Source organism: Pleuronectes platessa, chromosome 3 (assembly GCF_947347685.1).
Source record: "Pleuronectes platessa chromosome 3, fPlePla1.1, whole genome shotgun sequence".
Classification (NCBI taxonomy): Eukaryota; Metazoa; Chordata; class Actinopteri; order Pleuronectiformes; family Pleuronectidae; genus Pleuronectes; species Pleuronectes platessa.
This window is the reverse complement of record NC_070628.1, coordinates 2,915,106-2,935,185: the sequence shown is the minus strand read 5'-3', so window position 1 is coordinate 2,935,185 and position 20,080 is coordinate 2,915,106. Positions and strand designations below refer to the sequence as shown.

The window sequence follows — 20,080 nt, the reverse complement described above, 5'->3', positions numbered from 1 at the left end:
TTGTACAGAAAGGATCAGTGTTTGTGGTCTGTTCATTTCAAGTGAAAAGAAATATTACACGATGTGGAAAGTGTTTATACTCAAGGTTTTTTTTTTATTAGAAATATACAAAGATACAAAAATCTAAGTCCTGGATTGTTTCTCAAAGACAAACGAATCCGTCTTGGACTAAATATAGATTCACATCCAGAAGAACAACAACCACAACAGAAAGTCCATAGACTACGTGTCCATCACGTCCTCCTCCGTCTCCTTTGGCTCCGCCCCCCACACCTGGACACGCCCCTCCATGGCGGTGAGGAGGCACGTCTCTGTGGGGTGGAAGGACAGCGACTGGACCACAGCTTGTCCCACGGACAGCTTCAAGGTCAGAGAGCCCTGGAGGTCAGAGAGTCAGAATAAACATGAGAGGTACTTTCTAGAACTGTGTCAAATATACAGTCTGACCGGATTTAGATTGAATTTGATTCAACTGGAGTCACACAGGCGGTCCACAGGCTGGACGATCAGATTTCTAGCTTTCCCCTGTCGTCAGTAAATTCTGTTCACTGTTCTGTGAATAACTCTGATAGTACAGGAAGGTGGATGCTGACCTCGACCAGGTCCCAGCAGTAGACGTGTCCGTCCTCAGAGCAGCTCAGGACATGTGTGTCTTTACTGGTGAGACAGCAGTCCAGCTTGTAGCCCTTCATCTTATGTCCTGTAAACCTGAGAGAGACAAACAAAACAAGGACTCAACATTTAAATGGGACAGTAAACTTCCCAGGAACCTTTTCTAATCTTTCATTTGTTTTACTGCAGCTGTGTCTAGATTGATGTTGAGTCACCTCTGCAGTGTTTTAGTCGTTTTGAAGAGTTTCTATCAAAGGGTTTTATTAATCCAATGAATAATACTGTATTCCATGTTTCATCATTTGAAACGAGACTGAACATCACTCACTCTCCCAACATTTCCCCGGTGCTCTTATCCAGTAGTCGGAGCGTTGAATCCAAACTGGAGCTCAGCGTGCACTGAGCGTCTTGACTGAAACAAACGCACGTGATGGGACCTGGAACACACACAAGTTTAAGATCATGTTTATAACAAACTCACATTTTCAGGTGTTTTTGCTTGGTGATATAACGTCACTTCCCCGTGTTATAGACTTAATAACGCTTCTAATTATCTGATCCTACTATTCTTGCTACTTTTTCCAGTGAAATTAATTTTCTTGAAACATGTTGACTGACTGTTGATGAAGTCCACGTGCAGCTGCCCGATCCTCAGGTCGTAGCGCCTCAGTCTGCCGTCCACAGATCTGAACAGAAGATGATTCCAGAATAATGAGCATGTGAATTATTATAGTCTGTGCCTCACTACAATGGAGGGGTGATGAAACTGGGGAAACATGTCTATTCGCCAGTTAAGAATTGAAGCTGTAGCAGTAGAGGAGCAGTTTGTTGGTTTGTGATTGATTCAAAATGCAACAAGCTGTTCTCACCCTGTGAGCAGCTCGTGTTGCATCAGCTTCAGGCTGCTGACGCCGTCCGTGGCCTCGTCCAGAACCTGGATGGGCTCATATCTTCTGGACCTGACGTCCCAGCACCTAACGGTCCCATCGATGGACCCTGGATGAAGAAACACACACAAACACACACACATCATAACAAATACATATTTTTCTGAGGAATTATTTAGTTGAGGATCAGTATTAGTGTTGAGGAGCTCTTGGCAATTTTAAATAAATACGGACCACAAAACTCGCCTCAGTGTTCAACTGGTAAGATATATTTCATATTACACATTGTGATAAAAAACATATATAGTGAATCATTCATTGATCGGAGGCTTTTTATTGAAAACTCACCAGAGAAAATTACATTTGCCTCCTCGTTAAACTGGACACAGTTGACTTTCTGTGAAAAGAGAGTGATGTAAAGACAACTGGACAAATACTTCTACAGAAACAGGAAACACAGAGTTATAGTCCGCTGAACTGACCCCGGCATGACCTCTGAGTTTGCGTGTGACCTGTCCCGTGGCCACGTCCCAGAGGATCACAGTCTTGTCCGAGCTGCAGGTGCAAATCAAGCTGTTGTCAAAAGAGCTGTGGAAGAAAACAAAACACACGGCCGGTGATTCAGTTTCTCTTGACCCTCATTCATTCATATTCAAATCTCTAAAGAACAACTGTCCTGTTGGAGGACGTGGTGACATCAACTCACCCGTCAGCGTCCAGAACCTCGTACCCGTGGCCGCTGTACGACTTCAGCAGGGTCCCTGTGCTCACACTCCACAGCTTCAGAGACTTGTCACTGCCACAGGACATCAGGTAGTTCCCATCAGCTGAGCAGGGAGACAGGACACAGGGGTAAACTGTTGAGAATGAGACTAAGATGGAGGGTTCACACAAAGGCCTGATTACCAACTCTGGGAAAAGCCGGCAGCTGTCTGGAACCCAAAGAGCATTGTGTGTTTCTGAGGACCACAATGACATGTGCACCACTGACTTGGAGTCCCTCTGTTTCTTTAAGAGCATTTCTGACAAACACTTCTTCAAGGATTTGTGCATAAAATGTCTTAAAATAGGGGAAATGGGTCTGTTGTGTTTCCATGAGTCCTGAGTGAACATGCTCCAATTACTTTAGTCTGGCAACAAATATGCAAAACAGTTTCTTCGTCTTTCTGCTGTAGCAGGTGTAAAACTACCATAGATCCCCGACATCACTCTAATCTATCTCTCTGTCTACAATGGAGACCTTTGCAGGATTAAGAATGATGTCAGATCCTGTTCCTCTCGAGATGTTTCTCACCGTTGAAGCGAACCGCCCTGACAGCTCCCTGCTGACACTCGATGGTCCTGAGAAGATGCTGAGGAAGCTGAGGAGCCTGAGGTCTGGTCTGAGGGAACGCCATGATGACACAACCTGACCCCCCCCCCCCCCAAAAAAACAAACACAACATGCACGTGTCAGCAACCACAACCACTTCCATCCCAGTAGAAGCTCCTCTGAACCAGTGTTAACTGGGTTAGCATCACTTCTCTCCACAGGAACACGACAGCACTGAATCAGTTTGTTAACTCAACAGGAAGCAGGTGGAAGCTGCTGGAGAAACCAGGGGTGTCACTTCCGGTTCTGTGGTTCTGGTACAAATGGGTTGAACAGTAGATTTGAACAGAACTAGCATGTTCACTGGTTAGCAGATGTTCACCCAGTTAGCTGCTAGCTAGTGCTGCACACTCAGTTAACTCACCTAAACCAGTTTAATGTAGTGGGAGCGTCATGGATGATACCTCCGATGCTACTGCTGATTAATAAATAGTTGATTTATTAATATTGAAATGATTGTAAGGAATCAAACGTCATCTGCTTTCATTCCTCAGATCCACTCATATGTTTGCTAGTTCGCGCAATGCACGCTGGGTTCACGCAGTCCTGTCAGAATAAAGGTTCAAACCTTATTTTCCCCTTTTGTCAGTTTTTTTACATAAATTAAAAGTTTAAAATACATTAAAATAAATCAAGTTTGTATATTTAAACAAAAAATGAAGAAGCTCCTAAAAAAAATATATATCTTAGCAGAGCGCTTTTATCTTACAATCCACCGGAAGTAGCAGACCCCACTTCCGCCTTGTCGCTCCGGCCTGTCAGCTGATCGCAGTCCCCGGTGTTTAAATCCTCAGATTCACCCAAACAGGAGCTTTTCTGTCGTAAATCATGACCGCTAACAACATGTCGGACCCGAAGAGGCTAAATAAGATATTAAGGTTCGTGTTTTATAAAGAAAATTCAGCTTTAATCTGTGGAATTAGCTGCGTTTAGCTAATAAGCTAACTAGCTAACAAGCTAAACGTCTCCACAGATCATGCGTGACAGGATTAGCCATTACCCGACTCAGATGGAGGATTTAACCTTTAAATCAACCACGAGGCGATAGTTTGTTCATGATTAGTTGATTGTTTATTGTTGTGATGGTTTTTGTTCATATGTTCATGTTATAATTCTGCAGCCAGGGTCAGACATCTCGTGGGAACCTCTTGCAGAAACCTAGAGGCTGTAGTAGTCCATGTTTTTCCACCAGCACTTCCTGTGTGGACTCAATAAGATGTCTTTATACTCTCCTTGAGACATTCTGTGTTTGTCTCACATTCGCTTGTGGTGCTGCAGGTACAAGCCCCCCAGCACCGAGTCCAACCCCACGCTGGAAGACCCCACGCCGGACTACATGAACCTGCTCGGCATGATCTTCAGCATGTGTGGGCTGATGCTCAAGGTGACTCATACACGAACACACCCTCACACTGTGACTCCCTCATCTCCCTCCTCCTCTACCTCATATTATAATCATGTGTGTGATTGTGTGTGTGTGTGTGTCGACACTAAACTGGTGTCGCTCCCTGAATGGTAGTCCTTGGTCCAGCCCAGTTGTTCCATTTAGAAGATTAAAGGTAAACTCACCTTTCAGATGAACGGCTGAAGGTCAGCGTTTGACTTTCAGGTCCCAGTGAATGAAACCAAGAGAAGACAGCCACTGGATGGTGTCACCTCCTCCCAGTCCAATACCAGATCATTTGATTAATTGGTTTTTCCCTCAACAAAGAACTATTTTCACTCGTTGGCATCCTGTTGTTCCTCTGGTCGCATTGCGTAGCTGTGTATGTACGTCACCATGAAGTCAGAAAATCACGATGTATAGCATAGTAATACATTACCAATAAGATTCATGGCAGTTTATTTAGATTAACAACAATCATTTGTCATCATATTGTATAAATAACAGCATGACGTTTTTATGAAATGTCATTAATACAGCATACAAAAGCATTTGTGTTAGCATTGGCTGATTTGGGGTTTATACATAGCCCCTTTTTAAATATCATAAATTATTGATCAGGATTTATTAAGCAAAGACTGGAAATGACGTCCAGATGTTTTTTCGTGTCAGAAAGACATGAAGTGAACTTGATGTTTTACTACAGGTTTACAAAGTAATGGCAACAGCAAGCAAAGTACTGTACGGATGTCAAGTGTTTATGATGAAGGACTTTCAGGGCTGAACCACTTCAGTAACTTGTGCATCCAGATGTGCTTGCCTATGTACGAACACCAAATTCAAGATGAATCATGTAAATTGTATTTAGAGCTCCTGTTGATTCACCTGTGTGTTCATCTCTCTCCCACGTAAAGCTTTGTTTCCTCCTCACTAACACAGATTAAACATGTGTGTTTCAGTTGAAGTGGTGCGCTTGGATCGCAGTCTACTGCTCTTTCATCAGTTTTGCAAACTCCAGAAGCTCCGAGGACACCAAGCAGATGATGAGCAGCTTCATGTGAGTATACAATACAGGGATTGTAAATAAAAAATGGACGACAGGTCTCCTCCACTTCCTTCCACTATCTGGAAAACAAAGCCATAAATACCGGATTCAAACGCTGCTCTCTTGCATCAAATGACGTCAGAGTCTGGAGAGTATTGATCGGGAATGGAGGAGCAGTAGAAAGGTCCTGCAGATACACATGCTCGACCAATCCAGAGTCCGTCTCAGTCCTTGCATTAGACATCATGCCTTCCATCTTTACATTCAGTCAAAGGTTCATATACACAGACTATTGAGTGTTTTCCCTATGCACCATATTCAGACTCGTGTACTATTTTCTGAAGTTAGATGTCTATGTGTTGTAGCTTCAGCAGAGTACACAGCACAACACACTTGTCTTTACCAGCAGTGTCGGACTGGGAGGTTTGTATCGTCCAGATCAGCAGAAAACATCTGAGATTAGTGAGTGCAGCTCTGTGGATGAAGAGCTGGCTGTCTACTGCCTCCGAGATAATTCAATATTATTCTTTATTGACTTCCTCTTGAATCTCTTCTATTTGAAGAATCGGTCAAATCACATCATCGTTTTTTTCAAAGTTCTGTTATCCACAGAAACTGGACATTAACAGAAATTACAATAACAAAATAGAGGAACACAGCTCTTCACTTAGTTCATCCGATCTTTTACATATTTATCTTTACCTCTGTGTATTGCACATTTGGTTCCCTGTGTTTTATATTTAATTCTTGAATTAGCAGTCTTAATACTGTAGGTTAGACCTTGCTTGCGTCTGCCATTGAGACTTCAGATGAGCCAGCTCTAATGTCCAAAAGCTTTTAACTGTGTGACCTCCAGAGTTGGTACATTTCCATTTGCTTATGGAAGAGCACGACAGCCGGGGCACTTGTCCAGGGCCTCGCAGACAGATTTGCAATGAAGGGAAAAGCCTCCTGCTCCATCGTCTAGATGAGGTTGTTGTAAAGACGAGCTCCATGCACTCACAGTTTGGTAACACAAAATGTTTGGCTCAGCAAAGGATGTCAGACGATGAACCTAATGCACCGAACAAACAAAAGTGCAAACAAGGAAAAAAATGAGAGGCTGCAGAACTGTTTGTCTAAAACACGATAAAAACTAAATGCAAATGAAACTGAAAATAGAAATGAAGGTAGATTCCGGGTCTTGAAAATTAAGCCTTTGTGAGAAACTAAGCAAGCAAGTTGTTCAGCGACTCTTGGATATTGATTTTTACACTTTACATGATGAGCTCTTGTCCCTGTTCCGTCTGCAGGTTGTCCATCTCAGCAGTCGTCATGTCCTACCTCCAGAACCCACAGCCAATGTCCCCGCCCTGGTAACCGAGGGCCGACCGCAGAAGAGCCAGTGAGCCTGTGGACGCCGGAGTGGGTGACGAGACAGCTGATCGGCCCCCGCAGGGCCAGTGGTGTGGGGGGGGGAAGAAGCAGAGACTGAAGGAGAGATAATTTGATTGAAAGAGAAGAAGAGACAGAAAACAGATGTCCACGAGAGGTAGACATAAGGACAGTACGTCTAGATGGAGACAGCTAATGGTTTTTGACTGTGTTATCATGTGTTTTTCTCTTTTTAATCTTTTCTAAATCTTTTGGTTGTTGATGAACATCTTGAAATTTTACTCTTTTGGCTGATCTGTGGCAGGATACCGTCAATAAAGTTGTACAGATTTAAAATGAGCTGTTGCCTTTTGTCTGGGGAAGAAAAATCTCTCTTTCATGCTGCAGTCGGTCGACAGACGAACAGGAAGTGTCACCTGTTCAGTTTCAATTTCCTTCAGTGTACTTTTAATTCTGCAGAATAATCTGCTCAGTGTCAGTATCACCTTCCTTGGAGTCCTGCGTGCATTTATCTAAAAAAAACAAAAAGATAAAACAGGAATGTTAGTCAGTCGAGCTCCTACCTCCGCTAACGCCCCTTAATTTGAATCAAGCTGCACAAAACTACACAATCTCATGGACACGAGTTCCTTAAGTAGGATTGTTTTCATCAAGCTCCGTGAAAATGACACAAACACCCTGAATGTCAATGTAAAAAAGTTATTGAGAAATAAGTTTCCAACATTGAATGAGTTCTTTCTCAGCCCATGTTTCATCCTGATATCAGACAAAACGCCTCCTCCCTGGTGAAGGTAACCAAAACAACCTTTATCCCATTGTTGTTCCCCCCCCCTCCCCCAGTTCTGTTGGCTCCAGTCGAGCTGGTGCACTTGTTGTGTGATCGCTATCACAGGAGAGGATATTGAATTTGTCAGTTATCTGCAGCATTGATCGCTGGGCTGCGTAATCTGGATATTAAAAACTGTCACAGTGTGCTGAATGTAGATTTGAGTTCAGAGGGCGACGGGCTGGAGACGACTTGAATTAAATCAAATCTCCATATTCTTCTTCTGGATCTGCCCAATGAGAGCGGAGCAGCAGTGTGACAGTTAGGCCTCCATGGCTTTCCAACACTAGAGGGCACCACAGTCTCACAGATGAGCTAATGAATCTGCAGGAAATAGCTTCAGCTCAATTGGAGGAGTTTGGTTTACAGATGAAAACGTTGCTCAGTGGTTTTTCTTCACATTCCTGCTTTAACGATGGAAATAAATCTAAATTGGCCACATTTCCGCTAACAGGCGCCCCAAATACAAATCTCTCTTAATCTAAATGTCAACGAGGTGGCAGTCGGACCAAAGTTCACTCATAAACCCACATGCTGTCTGCTTTGACCCCACGTGACCTCTCACAGGCCCCAACATTGACCCTGTTACTGGTGCCAGTTTGTCCCGGCAGAAGAAAACAGCTCCACAGAATTAAAACTCGGCCTTTTCAAAAAGCCTCTGTTTTGTTAATTCCAAAGTTGCCATGTCCCTCCTCCACCTCGTGCTCAGTTGCTCAGGCTTAACCAGTCCCCCGACTCCCATCAGATTGAGGCTGGATGTCTCCTCTGGGAGGACATCTCAAGGTCACCTTGGAGACATAATTGTCAGATATTTTGAGGGCGGGTTTGTTTATTACACAGACAGCTGGTGGTTTTTAAGCATGTTGGACTTTTCGGAGCAGGAATACCAAGTTGATTATAAAGACAAAAAGGGGGCATCAATTTTAAAAGTAGCCGTAGACATGAACAGACTGTTTCTAGATTTAATGATTCAGTGTTTTACTGAGATCCATGAAGCTGCTTTCAGAACTGCACTGACATTTTCCTGAATGTCTGAACGTGAGAAGCAAATGTCTGAGTCGGCCCACGTGAGAATACAGCACTTAAATATTATATTAAAGGCCGAAGCCTGACATACAACATATAGAAATGTTTGCTCATGACAGAAGAATGAACCGATACAAAGAATCTGAGCTGATGTGTTGACTGGTAGAGAGACACAGCTACTGGTTCATGAATAAACCGAGTGGGACGGTGATGGTGATGATGATGATGATGATGAAGGTCACAACATCAACATCTCAGGTACATTTCAGACCCACAGTAGTTTAACCTTCATGCTACATCACCCTCTCAATGACAGAAGCACCTTTTATTTGGTGTCAGATCCAGCCTGTCTGAGTGCATGTGTGTGTGTGAGTGCATGTGTGTGTGTGGGTGCGTGTGTGTGTGTGTGAGTGCATGTTCACTGAACCCTGCTGACTCGCTGCAGCACGACAGCCTGGACACTTTTGTCCTTAAATGAGATTAAACTGTAGAGAAACTCTGCAAAATGTGGATCCCTGAAGTGTGTGCACGAGAAAGTGCATGTGCGGCTCCGGCCTATAATTTTCTGGAGTTCTGTGATAATATAGTGGATGTGAAAACTAGAGCTGCTCCTGGAAAGATGCTGAGTCAGGCAAACTCTGTTGTCACACACGAGTGCACACTCACACACACACACAAACACACACCCAGAGGATTTCAGAGGACATTACATTGACTTCCTCTCATTCCCTAGAAACTCACTCTAACCTTAACCTTAATTAATAACCTACAAACACACGTCTATACCCCCCCCCCCCCCCCCTAACTTAACCTAACCTTACCCATACCTTAACCTTAGCCCGAGCCCTAACCTTTCTAGCTTATTTTAATTAAAATATATATAAAATAATTTAATCGAACAATTCCCCAACGGAGGAAGAGGAAGAGGAAGAGGAGGAGGAAGAGGAGGAACCATCATGGAACCCTGCACAACATCAACCATTGACAGATGGAAGAAGCAGAGAAATTAGATTGTTGCTGAACAGCTTCTTGTTCTTTATTAGGTTTACTTGTGTTTTATTTGTTATTGATAGTGTTAATTCCCTTTCTTTGTCACAAGGCTTCTATAACAACATCTTAGGGATCACAACGTTTTTTTTATTGATATTCATATCGGCTGATATATCGATGCAGGATCAGTTGTAGTCAATCAGCACTGGTCCTCCAAAAACCCTTCAGCCAGGATCCAGCTATAACCAACATGTATGGGCTTTGGCAATACAAACGTTTGTGTGTCTGTCTGTGTGTTAGTGTGTGTGTGTGTGTGTGTGTGTGTGTGTGTGTATGTGTGTGTGTGTGTGTGTGTGTGTGTGTGTGTGTGTGTGTGTGTGTGTGTATGTGTGTTTGTGAGATATATATATATATAGAGAGAGAGATATATCTATATGGAGAGAGAGAGACATAGAGAGAGAGAGAGAGTGAGAGAGAGATAGAGAGAATGAAATACAGAGAGAGAGAGAGAGAGAGAGAGACGTAGAGAGAGATAGAGAGAGAGCGAGAGAGAACGTAGAGAGAGAAAGAAAGAGAGAGAGAGAGACATAGAGAGAGAGAGACGTAGAGAGAGATAGAGAGAGAGCGAGAGAGAGAGACGTAGAGAGAGAAAGAAAGAGAGAGAGAGAGACATAGAGAGAGAGAGAGACATAGAGAGAGCGAGAGAGAGACGTAGAGAGAGATAGAGAGAGAGCGAGAGAGAGAGACGTAGAGAGAGAAAGAAAGAGAGAGAGAGAGAGACATAGAGAGAGAGAGAGACATAGAGAGAGCGAGAGAGAGACGTAGAGAGAGATAGAGAGAGAGCGAGAGAGCGCGAGAGAGAGACGTAGAGAGAGAGAGAGAGAGACGTAGAGAGAGAGAGAGAAGAGAGAGAGAGAGGGAGAGGGAGAGAGAGAGATGTAGAGAGAGAGAGAGAGAGAGAGAGAATGAGAGAGAGAGAGAGAGAGAAAGCGAGCGAGAGAGAGATAGATAGAGAGAGAGAGAGATGTAGAGAGAGAGAGAGGGAGAGAGAGAGTGAGAGAGAGAGAGAGAGAGAGAGAGAAAGCGAGCGAGAGAGAGATAGATAGAGAGAGAGAGAGGGAGAGGGAGAGAGAGAGAGATGTAGAGAGAGAGAGAGAGAGAGAGAGAGAATGAGAGAGAGAGAGAGCGAGAGAAAGCGAGCGAGAGAGAGATAGATAGAGAGAGAGAGATGTAGAGAGAGAGAGAGAGAGAGAGAGAGAGAGAGAGAGAAAGCGAGCGAGAGAGAGATAGATAGAGAGAGAGAGAGAGAGAGAGAGAGAGAGAGAGAGAGAGAGAGAGCATCAGTGCAGTGGAGGATCTTTACGCACAGATCGGATCGTCACGTCCTCTAGAAAACACCTCAGGTTTTCACCGGGAGATTAAAAAGTCTCCGGATCATCACGAACCGTCGTTGTGACGTCACGCTCGTAAACCGGCGGACGTCACTCTATTCGGGATGTTCTGGAGGTGAACATGGAGTTCTCCTTCCATCCGGTGCCGGACACGTTACCGACTCTCCGCCGTGCGCACGGTCCTCCCAGCACCGCTGACTGGTTTCCGGCCGCCGTCGCCGGTCGACAGGTGAGCGGGTCGGGGCCACCGGAGAACCGGGGGGCGGCTGTGGAGACCCCGGAGCCCGCAGGCTCAGCGGCCGCCGGGCAGCGGTGCACCTGACAGGCAGGTAAGGAACCACAGACCCGAGGGAGCCGCTGGAAGTAGAAATTCAATTCATCCTCTTCTTGAGAAAAACTACAAGTAAGAATATAAACCTAATAAATACCAGGATGAATTCATTGATTATTGACTTAATGTGTTATATATATATATTTAATAATTAATTTTAAATGGCTGAAAATGATAAGAATCAACTGAACATCAAACTTAACGTATCTTGATTTATATTCATTCATTTTGTGCAACCACTTGACATAATAAAACTTTAACTCTATGTCCTATGGCTCTTCCACTTTACAGTTTTGACCTTTAACTTCCGCACAACCAATCAGCTGCTTTGTTATTATTTATGAGATGAGGCAGATTCTTTATTTATCATCGTAGGTAAATTGGATTTGCTGTAACAATCACAGCAGCTGAACACATATATCACGACACAAAGCCGACAGCAGAAGCAGCTCTGGATTGACAGAGCTTGAATCCTTCTCTCTGTGCACTGAGGAGGTTTTTAACTTGTTTCTGTAAATAGATGGAGGCAATAACTTCGTCTATATGGGACCAGAGGAAATGAGGAGATGAGGTTGATTCCTCTCATCTCCCACAATGATCCCTTTTCCCATTAGTTCACGTAGAACAACTGATGTTGAGTATAATGCAGGCGGAGAGAGAAAATACTCCACTGTTACCTTTAAGGCTCCAAATCACTGTAATAAGCCAGGGAGAGATGTGATGAGGTGAGTTTCATCCATATCTGTGCTGTGGGGTTATTTACTTTCAAATCAGCTACGTTAAAATTATTTTTTTGTATTTCCAAGCCATCAAGTCCGCTGTGTAAATGACTTCAGCATCAGGCGTCCAAATCCAGTCAGAGCTGCACTTCACATCAGATGACAGGAGGTCTGAGAGAAGGACGAGGCTCAAACTGAAGCTCAGAACATTGAGCCTCTGCCCCCCCGAGCGTTTCCTTCTCAATACAATCATAATAACTGAGCAGAGGAGAGTCGGTCTGAAGAGACCCAGACCTTTGCTCCCGCTGTCGGGTCCTTGTGCTCATGATGCTAAATGTTGACGTGTGAATAGTAAATAAAAGGCGAGATAGTAATCTGTGTCTAATCCTGAATTAATGCAAAATGATTCTTATATTCAAGTTGAGATCTTTGGGACATTTGTACTTAAAAATCATTACTAATGAAATGAAAACAGAAAAAAAGGACTGTAGTAAAACTTGGCTCGCTTAAGAAAGAACTTTATTTCTAACCAAAATAATTCAATCCAGCTATAATTACTTCCCTAATATAATTTTTGACTATCATCGTTGTTTTTTCTTTGGCCACCAGGGGCAGCAGAGAAACCTGATATCACTACACCGACATATACTTCAAAGCTTATTTACACTATTTTGGAATAATTGTTTTATTCCGAACATCCACGCAACATCCGATTGGTGAAGCGTCCCAGTCGCTCGCTCTCATTGGCTGTTGCTCACCCAATCGCTGTTCCTGTTACACGACTTTGATTTTGAATTGTTGACATCCGACTTGTTCGACTAAGCTGTTCAGGTCAGGATCAAATCTCCAACACGGCCGTCGAGTGAATCCAACCAGAGCTCCACCCGATCATCCTCTAGTGTGTAACATGCATATGATACACAATGAGGACATTTAAACCCACACGATGTAGAGCTGGGAAAAAGCACAGGGTGTTGTTTGTTTTTAAAATTGCTCGAAAACTTTATATATAAAGTCCTCAAAGGAAAAATAGAGTGAAAAATGTGTGGATATAAATAAACTGGTCTTGAACAAATTCAATATGTGAGATGAGAGGACGACCGGGTGGGGGGGTCAAACTGAACTGATGCTTGACACCGGCCTGAGGCTGCAGCGAAGGAGAAAACACTTCTCCCACTGCTGGTGTAGAAAAACTCTCAGATCCCTCGACTCTCCCTCCTCAGCGGAGTCAACATCGTGATGGGGGCCGAGCTTTTCTCTTCCCGGGCTATTGTTGCACTCGTTCAGCAGCGAGTGTCAAATCTGCTGCTGCATGAGCGAGTTATGTAAAATCAATAGTGCCGGCACAGATCTCTCAAAAAGTACTACTAGTGTACCTCTCAGCCCGAAATACCCCTCGGCTCTGCGTTTCTCCACTATTCTGGATCATCGCTGACATCGGCGTGTTTTCAAATCTGATCTGGAAACAGCTTCTCCTGTTCCTCGGCCTCGAAGCAGACAGGATCAGAGTGGTTCTGACACACGTATATTCTTGTTTACCAAATCTCACACCTACACCCTCGCTTGTTGCTTCTGGGTCATCACTGCCCTGACCCTCCTCGTCTGGTGACTACATCCATCCCTCCATCCATCCATCCATCCCTCCATCCCTCCATCCCTCCATCCCCTCTCTCCGGTCCATCCCTCAGCTCTACTGGACAGAATACATCCTTATTGGCGAGAGACGAACCAGTGCTGCTGTCAAAGGCTGTAAACCAACAATAAGCAGAAGTTTCCCAAGATGAGACGTCCTCAGTGTCCAGAGATAAAAACGGAATAAATAGAAAGTGTAGATAGTGGATGGGGGGGGGGCTGCCAGTTCACATTTGACATCAGATTGAAGGCGTTTAAGTGTCTGCGTCACTTTGGTGTAATGATGGTTTAACAGATACCAGAGCTCAGAGGCTGGTTTTAATGCAAATTTAACATCCACATTTAAAATAAACAGACACATTAAGCCCCCCCCCCTCTCCTCTCAAGTGGACCAGAGACATGAGGAGATGTCAAGTTAAGGTAAACTAATGCTTCAGCATGTGTGTTTGGACAAGTAGGAGATATAACCCTGGAGATAAGTGTGTTGTGTTGTGTTGTGTTGTGTTGTGTGTGTGCATTGTGAGGACATTTTGTCAATGGTTCTGTTTAAAGGGTTAAGACTTGGTTTTAGGGTTAGAGCTCAGTTTGGGTGAGTCAGTGAGTTGTGATGGTTAAGGTGATACAGGGATGTATTAAGTCAATGAGTGTCCTCACCACTATAGAGAGACGTGTGTGTGTGTTTAATGATCAGGTTAGTTTACATGAGAACCTCCAGTCGACGTGTGTGTATGTTGTTTGTCCACGTCTCGATCTCAGAGTGTGTAAAGTGGAGTTCAGTGAAGAGGCCTGCAGGCTCCGTGTGGTGCTGCTCCACTGGGCTTCGTACACGGTCCTGGTTTGATGGAAATCGAACACGTGAGCCCTCATGTTTGTGGCTGAGGAGTAAGACAGTCGACAACCGTTGTTACTCTACAGTGTAGAACCTTCCACTCGTTGTGTTGTGATTGTCGGCTCTTTGCTCCCAGTGTCCTCAATGCAGTTGTGTGTCCCTGTCTGTTGTGTAGTTTGACGTCTCCTCCGCACTGTGTGGGCGTGTCCAAACTGAATGTTTCCTCGACCTCCCAGTTTGATTTGAATTTCATTTGGAATATCTCCAGGAACCTCAGTGTGTCAGGATGTGTCTCGTGTTCTGTGGTTTTTAAGGGGCCCGAAAAAGTTCCTGGTTCAATATTGATAAATTCTGAATAAACACACAGCTAGTCCTCTATTGCAGTATTTAACCTACTATACCACGTTACATACTACAATACTATATAAGAAAACTAGTTTCTTTCTCGAGAGTATATTTATCAGATGAAGCGTTATTTGTCTGTAAGATGATTATCCATGTAACCAGAACCAGCATCATAAGATCTCCAGATATCAGCTGGAATTCTCACAGAAGCTGTTTAATAACCCAAATCAACATGATCATGAATTCTGTCTTTATCGTCCATCTCAGCTTTCAGCTCCTCTCGAGTCCAAACGATTTTAGGGGACGTGTGCACCTCATCAATCTGTGATCTGAGCCTCCTGCACTCATCACAGGTGCATATTGTTCATGTTGATTTTGAGAAAAGAATTATTAGATATTAACTTGATATATTTACTTTTCCTTTAAGGGTGGAAGCCGTTCTGTATTTGGTCACTTTTACAATTTCAGCTTGGAACCAGAATCACCAGAGACCAAGCAAACAGGACTGGCGCTGTACTAGTACAATACTATAACTACTATTTCTACTACTACCACTACTACTACTAATAATAATAATATATAGTAAGACACTCTACATATACCAATAATTATAAAATCCATTAATAGTCTCTTTCTCTCTCTGTGTGATCCTCTTCCTGCTCGTGATGTAAATCAAAGGCAGTCGTCCGTGGAGCGAACCACATCCTGTGATCTGGCTTTCATGTTGTCGTCAGGATGAAAGCACGAGTGAGTCAGTGTGTCGTGGCGCCCTCGGGTGATGACGCGGTGGTGAGGAGCTTTGTGTACCTGTGTGTGTGTGTGTGTGTCGGTTTGAAAGAGAGGCACCGCACCACAACACATCTGTGTCAGTAATTCAGATCCAGGTCTCCTCTGCCGTCAGTGTTGCCCGACTCTGACAGAATGATGGAGTCCCTGCAGGGTGCCAGAGGATTTCACTTGAGTGTCTACAGCGAGCGAGGTGACTCACAGAGGCACTTTACAGTTTAATTAAATTTCCCCCATGCCAAATCACTTGATCTCCATTCGGGATTTGAAAAACAGCTTTTGTTTTTTTCAGCCCCGGGGGGGGGGGGGGGGGGGGGGGGGGGAATCTTCTTACACTGTCTCATGACGCACCAGCTCTAGAAACGGGGACGTCACACGTTTCGGCCTCTGAATCAGAACACAGCGGGAGCTTTGCATCCTGGGAGCTTCCTGCTGATGGTGCACGGCGCCGCTCGTCACACTTCCTGTTCATGGCGGGCAGAGGGTCGGTGCATGGCGGTGAGCAGGTTGAACGTGAGCTCTATCAACGAGCGCTGCTCTGTTCACAGCTCAGTGGTCCGAGAGAAACGTTCTCTCAATTCATTTAGCGGAGGACATTTACTCTCTCTGTTCCACCCGGGACGTTTCTACTGACATGAGACCCACATTTTAATGCACAAATAATACAAGTGAACACATTAACCTGCTGAGACTCACATGTGATGTCTAATAGTCAATATCACTGGTACAACCCTCTGATATTAATGTGGAGAAATATTACAAATGACCCAAAAACGTCTCTATGATGTTTATTAACGTGGGTTTTAATACAAGTTTGTTTTATATATCTGAAGTTTTTCAGATTGAAAGGACAAAATATGGTGTTGCAGGATAAATGTATGTTGAATGTTTAGTTTGCTCTTGTTTTATTTGGTATAAAAATGATGTTTTTTTATTCCTCCATGCAGATGATAGCCAGCGATTGTGTTTTCAGGTTCTCCGTCTATTTGTTAGAACAGAGGTTGCTCGTCCGTCTGTCCTCATCTTGTGAAGAAGATATCCTAAGAACACCTCGAGGGAATTCATTTTAATTTAGTTTAAAACACTCAGTTTGACTCAAGGATTAACTGATTACATTTTGGTGGTCAAAAGGTCAAAGGTCACCTCTCAAAACATGATTTGGACCTTTTCAACCTGACATCTCAATTCTGTCTTTAGGGAGTTTCTTCACATTTTGACCACACGTCACTTAGACTCAAAGATGAACTGATCGGATTTCAGTGGTCACAGGTCAAAGGTCACAGTGACCTGATGTGTCTGAGTTGAAGACTGACGTCACGCTGGGTGTTGGAGGCAAACCCCCACAGGCTGGTGACTCCATCAGACTAATGTCTGTATAAACCTGATTCTGTGAGTCCAGAACCCATTTGTTTTCATGGTATTTGTCTTTTATATACATTTATTTGTTTTGATGGACTCAGGGACTTTCCTGAAGTGACCAAGACGATACTTCTGTTTCCTGTGTTTTTGTCTCAATGACCTTCAGGTTGAACACAACTTTTATTCTTCTTTTTAAAACATGAGGGGAGAGGCAGTGTTGTGTGGAAGCAGCCTCACCGGTGCTGTGATGAGAATCTGCAGCTCTTTAGTATTCACCTGCCCGCTGATGGAAGCAGGAGAGATGTGACCTCAGGGGTCAGAGTTTGTTTTGAACGGGTTGACGGGCAGAGCGAGGTCGGCAGCAGTCAGATGGTCCGAACACCAGGAGGCCAGGCACGGTGTTTGCATGGTAAATGGAAGAGTGGATCTCTTTTAGCCCTAAATACAGCATGACTAATGCAGAATGATGCTGTACAGGCAGTAAGAGCTGAATCCTGAGATCCTATGGAGGCAGATAAATTATGATTTTAAGTCACTGTCCTGCCTTGACCTAATTTAAGGCTGATATAAATCAGACTGAACATTTAAAAACTTAGAGCTTTCTGAAAGAATGCATAAAAATACTTTGGCTGAGGGAAATTGTGTAATTATGTAGTTTCATCACAACAAATTGTAGTTTATTATAATTTTTTTTAGATGTTTGATATGTTTTTTCAATTCAGGTTCTATATATTTAGTTTTGTTTGTGATTGTTTATAGTTATTTATAATAAAGTCTCTGGTTAAACTGTAAAAAATTAAACCACAATTTTGTTAAGAGTTTCATAACAACATCTTGGTTATTGTAAAAATTGAATAAATATGAATACCAGCAAATATCAGTATTGGAATGGTTTTATACTAATGTTGATATCAGGCCTCACAAATCCATATGGATCTGGATTCAGACTTGAGTCCAATGTAGATTTTGTGATGTTTTTATTTTGTATCTTGACAATATGTTGATGCAAACTCTGGAGATTATCCAGAGCGACTGACTGAGACGTTTGTACGTTTCTCACAGAACCTCTGGATGGTTTAAGGAGAATACACAGACTTCAGTTCATGTCTGAAGGCAGCTTGTGTCTCATGGAAGCTGTGGAACAGGGGGAAGTTGCAGGTGCAGCAGTGAGGAGTTGGTTTCTGCTCTCGCTGCTGCTCTGTGCTGTAACTCCACGCAGAGCGGTTGTAGCTGTGTGAAAACAGAGGAGCAGAAACCTCCTCGTCTTTTTCTCAGCTCAATCCCTGAGGGCCAAAGACACGATGAGTGAAAAACGAGAAGGGATTTTGCTTCATCTGCAGAGCTCTGCTCTTTCTCTTCCAGCAATTAGTGATTCCTCCACTCATCAGTCCTGTCCCCTGATCTCCCCCTATCTCCCCCACTCTCCCCCCCTCTCTCCCCCACTCTCCCCCACTCTCCCCCACTCTCCCTCTCATCCTGAGCCTCTGCTCTCCATCACACCAGTTTGCCTTCGGGGTTGAATGCTTGTCTCCTGTTTTCCTCTTACTGTCACACTCTTTCTCCCCCATTCTGCCCCCCCCCCCCAGCTCCTCTTTATCTGTCCATCAGCCTCTCCGACTCCCCCCCTCATAATCTCTCCACCTCTCTGAGTCCTCAGCGTCCTTGTCAGTTCTGTGGGTCGCCCTTGCTCTGTTATGCGCATTGTCCCGAGTTTGTGTGTTCTGCGCTGACCTGTGTTATTCAAGTCCTGCGGCGTGTACACACACACACACACACAGACACACAAACACACAAACACACACCCTCAATCACCCAGTAAAGTCCTTACGTTAGCACTACTGCATGTCTCATCATTGTACCTGGAGCGTGTGAGCGTAAATCTGTGTGTGTGCGCCTGTCTCCGTGAATTAGTTTTCGCTTTACACCATGTCAGGGAGAAATAACGAGTAATGCACCCTCAGCAGATAACTGGTGAGGAAAAGTGCTGTTTCCAATACACACACACACGCAGGCGCACACACACACACACACACACACACACACACACACACACACACACACACACATAGCTTATATTTAGCACTTGCAAGGTAAAAATTGGAATGCCATGTTTGTGTTGTTGCACTTTCATTGAGTGTCTGGTTGCGTGAGTCAAAAATTCACCTGAATCCAAATATTATTATTAATTAATGCAATTTACACATGAAACGGTGAAGAACTGGAATGGAAACAAACAAATAAATAAATAAAGACCAACCCTCCACCTCTCACTGTCGGATCAGATCAGCTCAGATTGTTTGACAGGAACTAGAAGCTGTTCCCTCCTACATCACAGTTTGACCCACATTCAAGAATACAAAACACAACACAAAATCCTCCAGCTTTCAGAATCCTGCAGCATGAAACCAGGGATTTATTCCTGTGCAGGTTGAAAACAACATGGAGAGAGGAGCGGAGGACGGGCTCGTCAATCTTCTCCTTTTCGATGACGAGTGAGAAACTGAACTCTCTCCGTTGAACACCCTCTGCTCACACGACAGATCCTCCAGTGGATCACACAACATCAACACACAGCAGCTGAGCAGCACTGGTTTCCTGTTTCCCACCAGTTTATCACAAAGGGAATGGAACTACTGTCAGGAGCCGTGGGGAGTGGAAAGCAGAGTTTATAAAAGTGTCTCTGGAAGCAGCTCGTTTTATCGCACGCTGCATTTTGTTACAGTATTGTTGTTGTTTTGATGCTGACTCAGCAGAGGATTGACAGAATTCTGCTTGCCCTCCTTTTCCTCCTCCGTTCACCTAAATCTCCTTTTTCACTGGAACTCCTCACAAGCCTCACTCTGCTGACTGGGACTTTTTTCTTTTCTTTTTCTGGAGCCTCTCGTGCAGCGTGACAACACCTTCAAAATAAATCACCTTTTCAACGAGTTCATTCATCGTCTGTGGGACAAAAAGTAATTAATGTCTCAAACAACTGAGGGTTTCATACGTCACATGCCTCAGGAACCGAATCTGTCAAAGCACGACGAGGGGAGAAGATTCAAGAGTTTTATTATCAAATACAAAATTTGAATAAAATAGTGTAAAATAGAATATCAAAACTTTAAAATATGAAATAAAATATATAACTATTGTAAGGGAAATGTAACATGTGACCATAATATAATCATGT

The 20,080-nt window shown here is 43.8% G+C and overlaps 2 protein-coding genes across 2 annotated transcripts; one reads left to right on the top strand and one right to left on the bottom strand.

Moving 5' to 3' along the window:
- Positions 1–73: 73 nt before the first annotated feature.
- On the bottom strand, positions 74–3,403 carry wdr83 (WD repeat domain containing 83). Its single transcript, XM_053418729.1, has 10 exons — positions 3,236–3,403; positions 2,794–2,907; positions 2,206–2,326; positions 1,982–2,087; positions 1,848–1,896; positions 1,482–1,608; positions 1,231–1,298; positions 941–1,049; positions 594–708; positions 74–378 (listed from the first exon to the last, which is right to left on the bottom strand). The coding sequence occupies exons 2-10, from the start codon at positions 2,894–2,896 to the stop codon at positions 223–225; spliced, it is 954 nt and encodes a 317-aa protein (XP_053274704.1). The 5' UTR covers positions 2,897–2,907; positions 3,236–3,403; the 3' UTR covers positions 74–222.
- Positions 3,404–3,594: 191 nt separating this feature from the next.
- wdr83os (WD repeat domain 83 opposite strand) lies at positions 3,595–7,010 on the top strand. Its single transcript, XM_053418566.1, has 4 exons — positions 3,595–3,749; positions 4,150–4,255; positions 5,215–5,312; positions 6,593–7,010. The coding sequence occupies exons 1-4, from the start codon at positions 3,700–3,702 to the stop codon at positions 6,657–6,659; spliced, it is 321 nt and encodes a 106-aa protein (XP_053274541.1). The 5' UTR covers positions 3,595–3,699; the 3' UTR covers positions 6,660–7,010.
- The last annotated feature ends 13,070 nt before the right edge of the window (positions 7,011–20,080 follow it).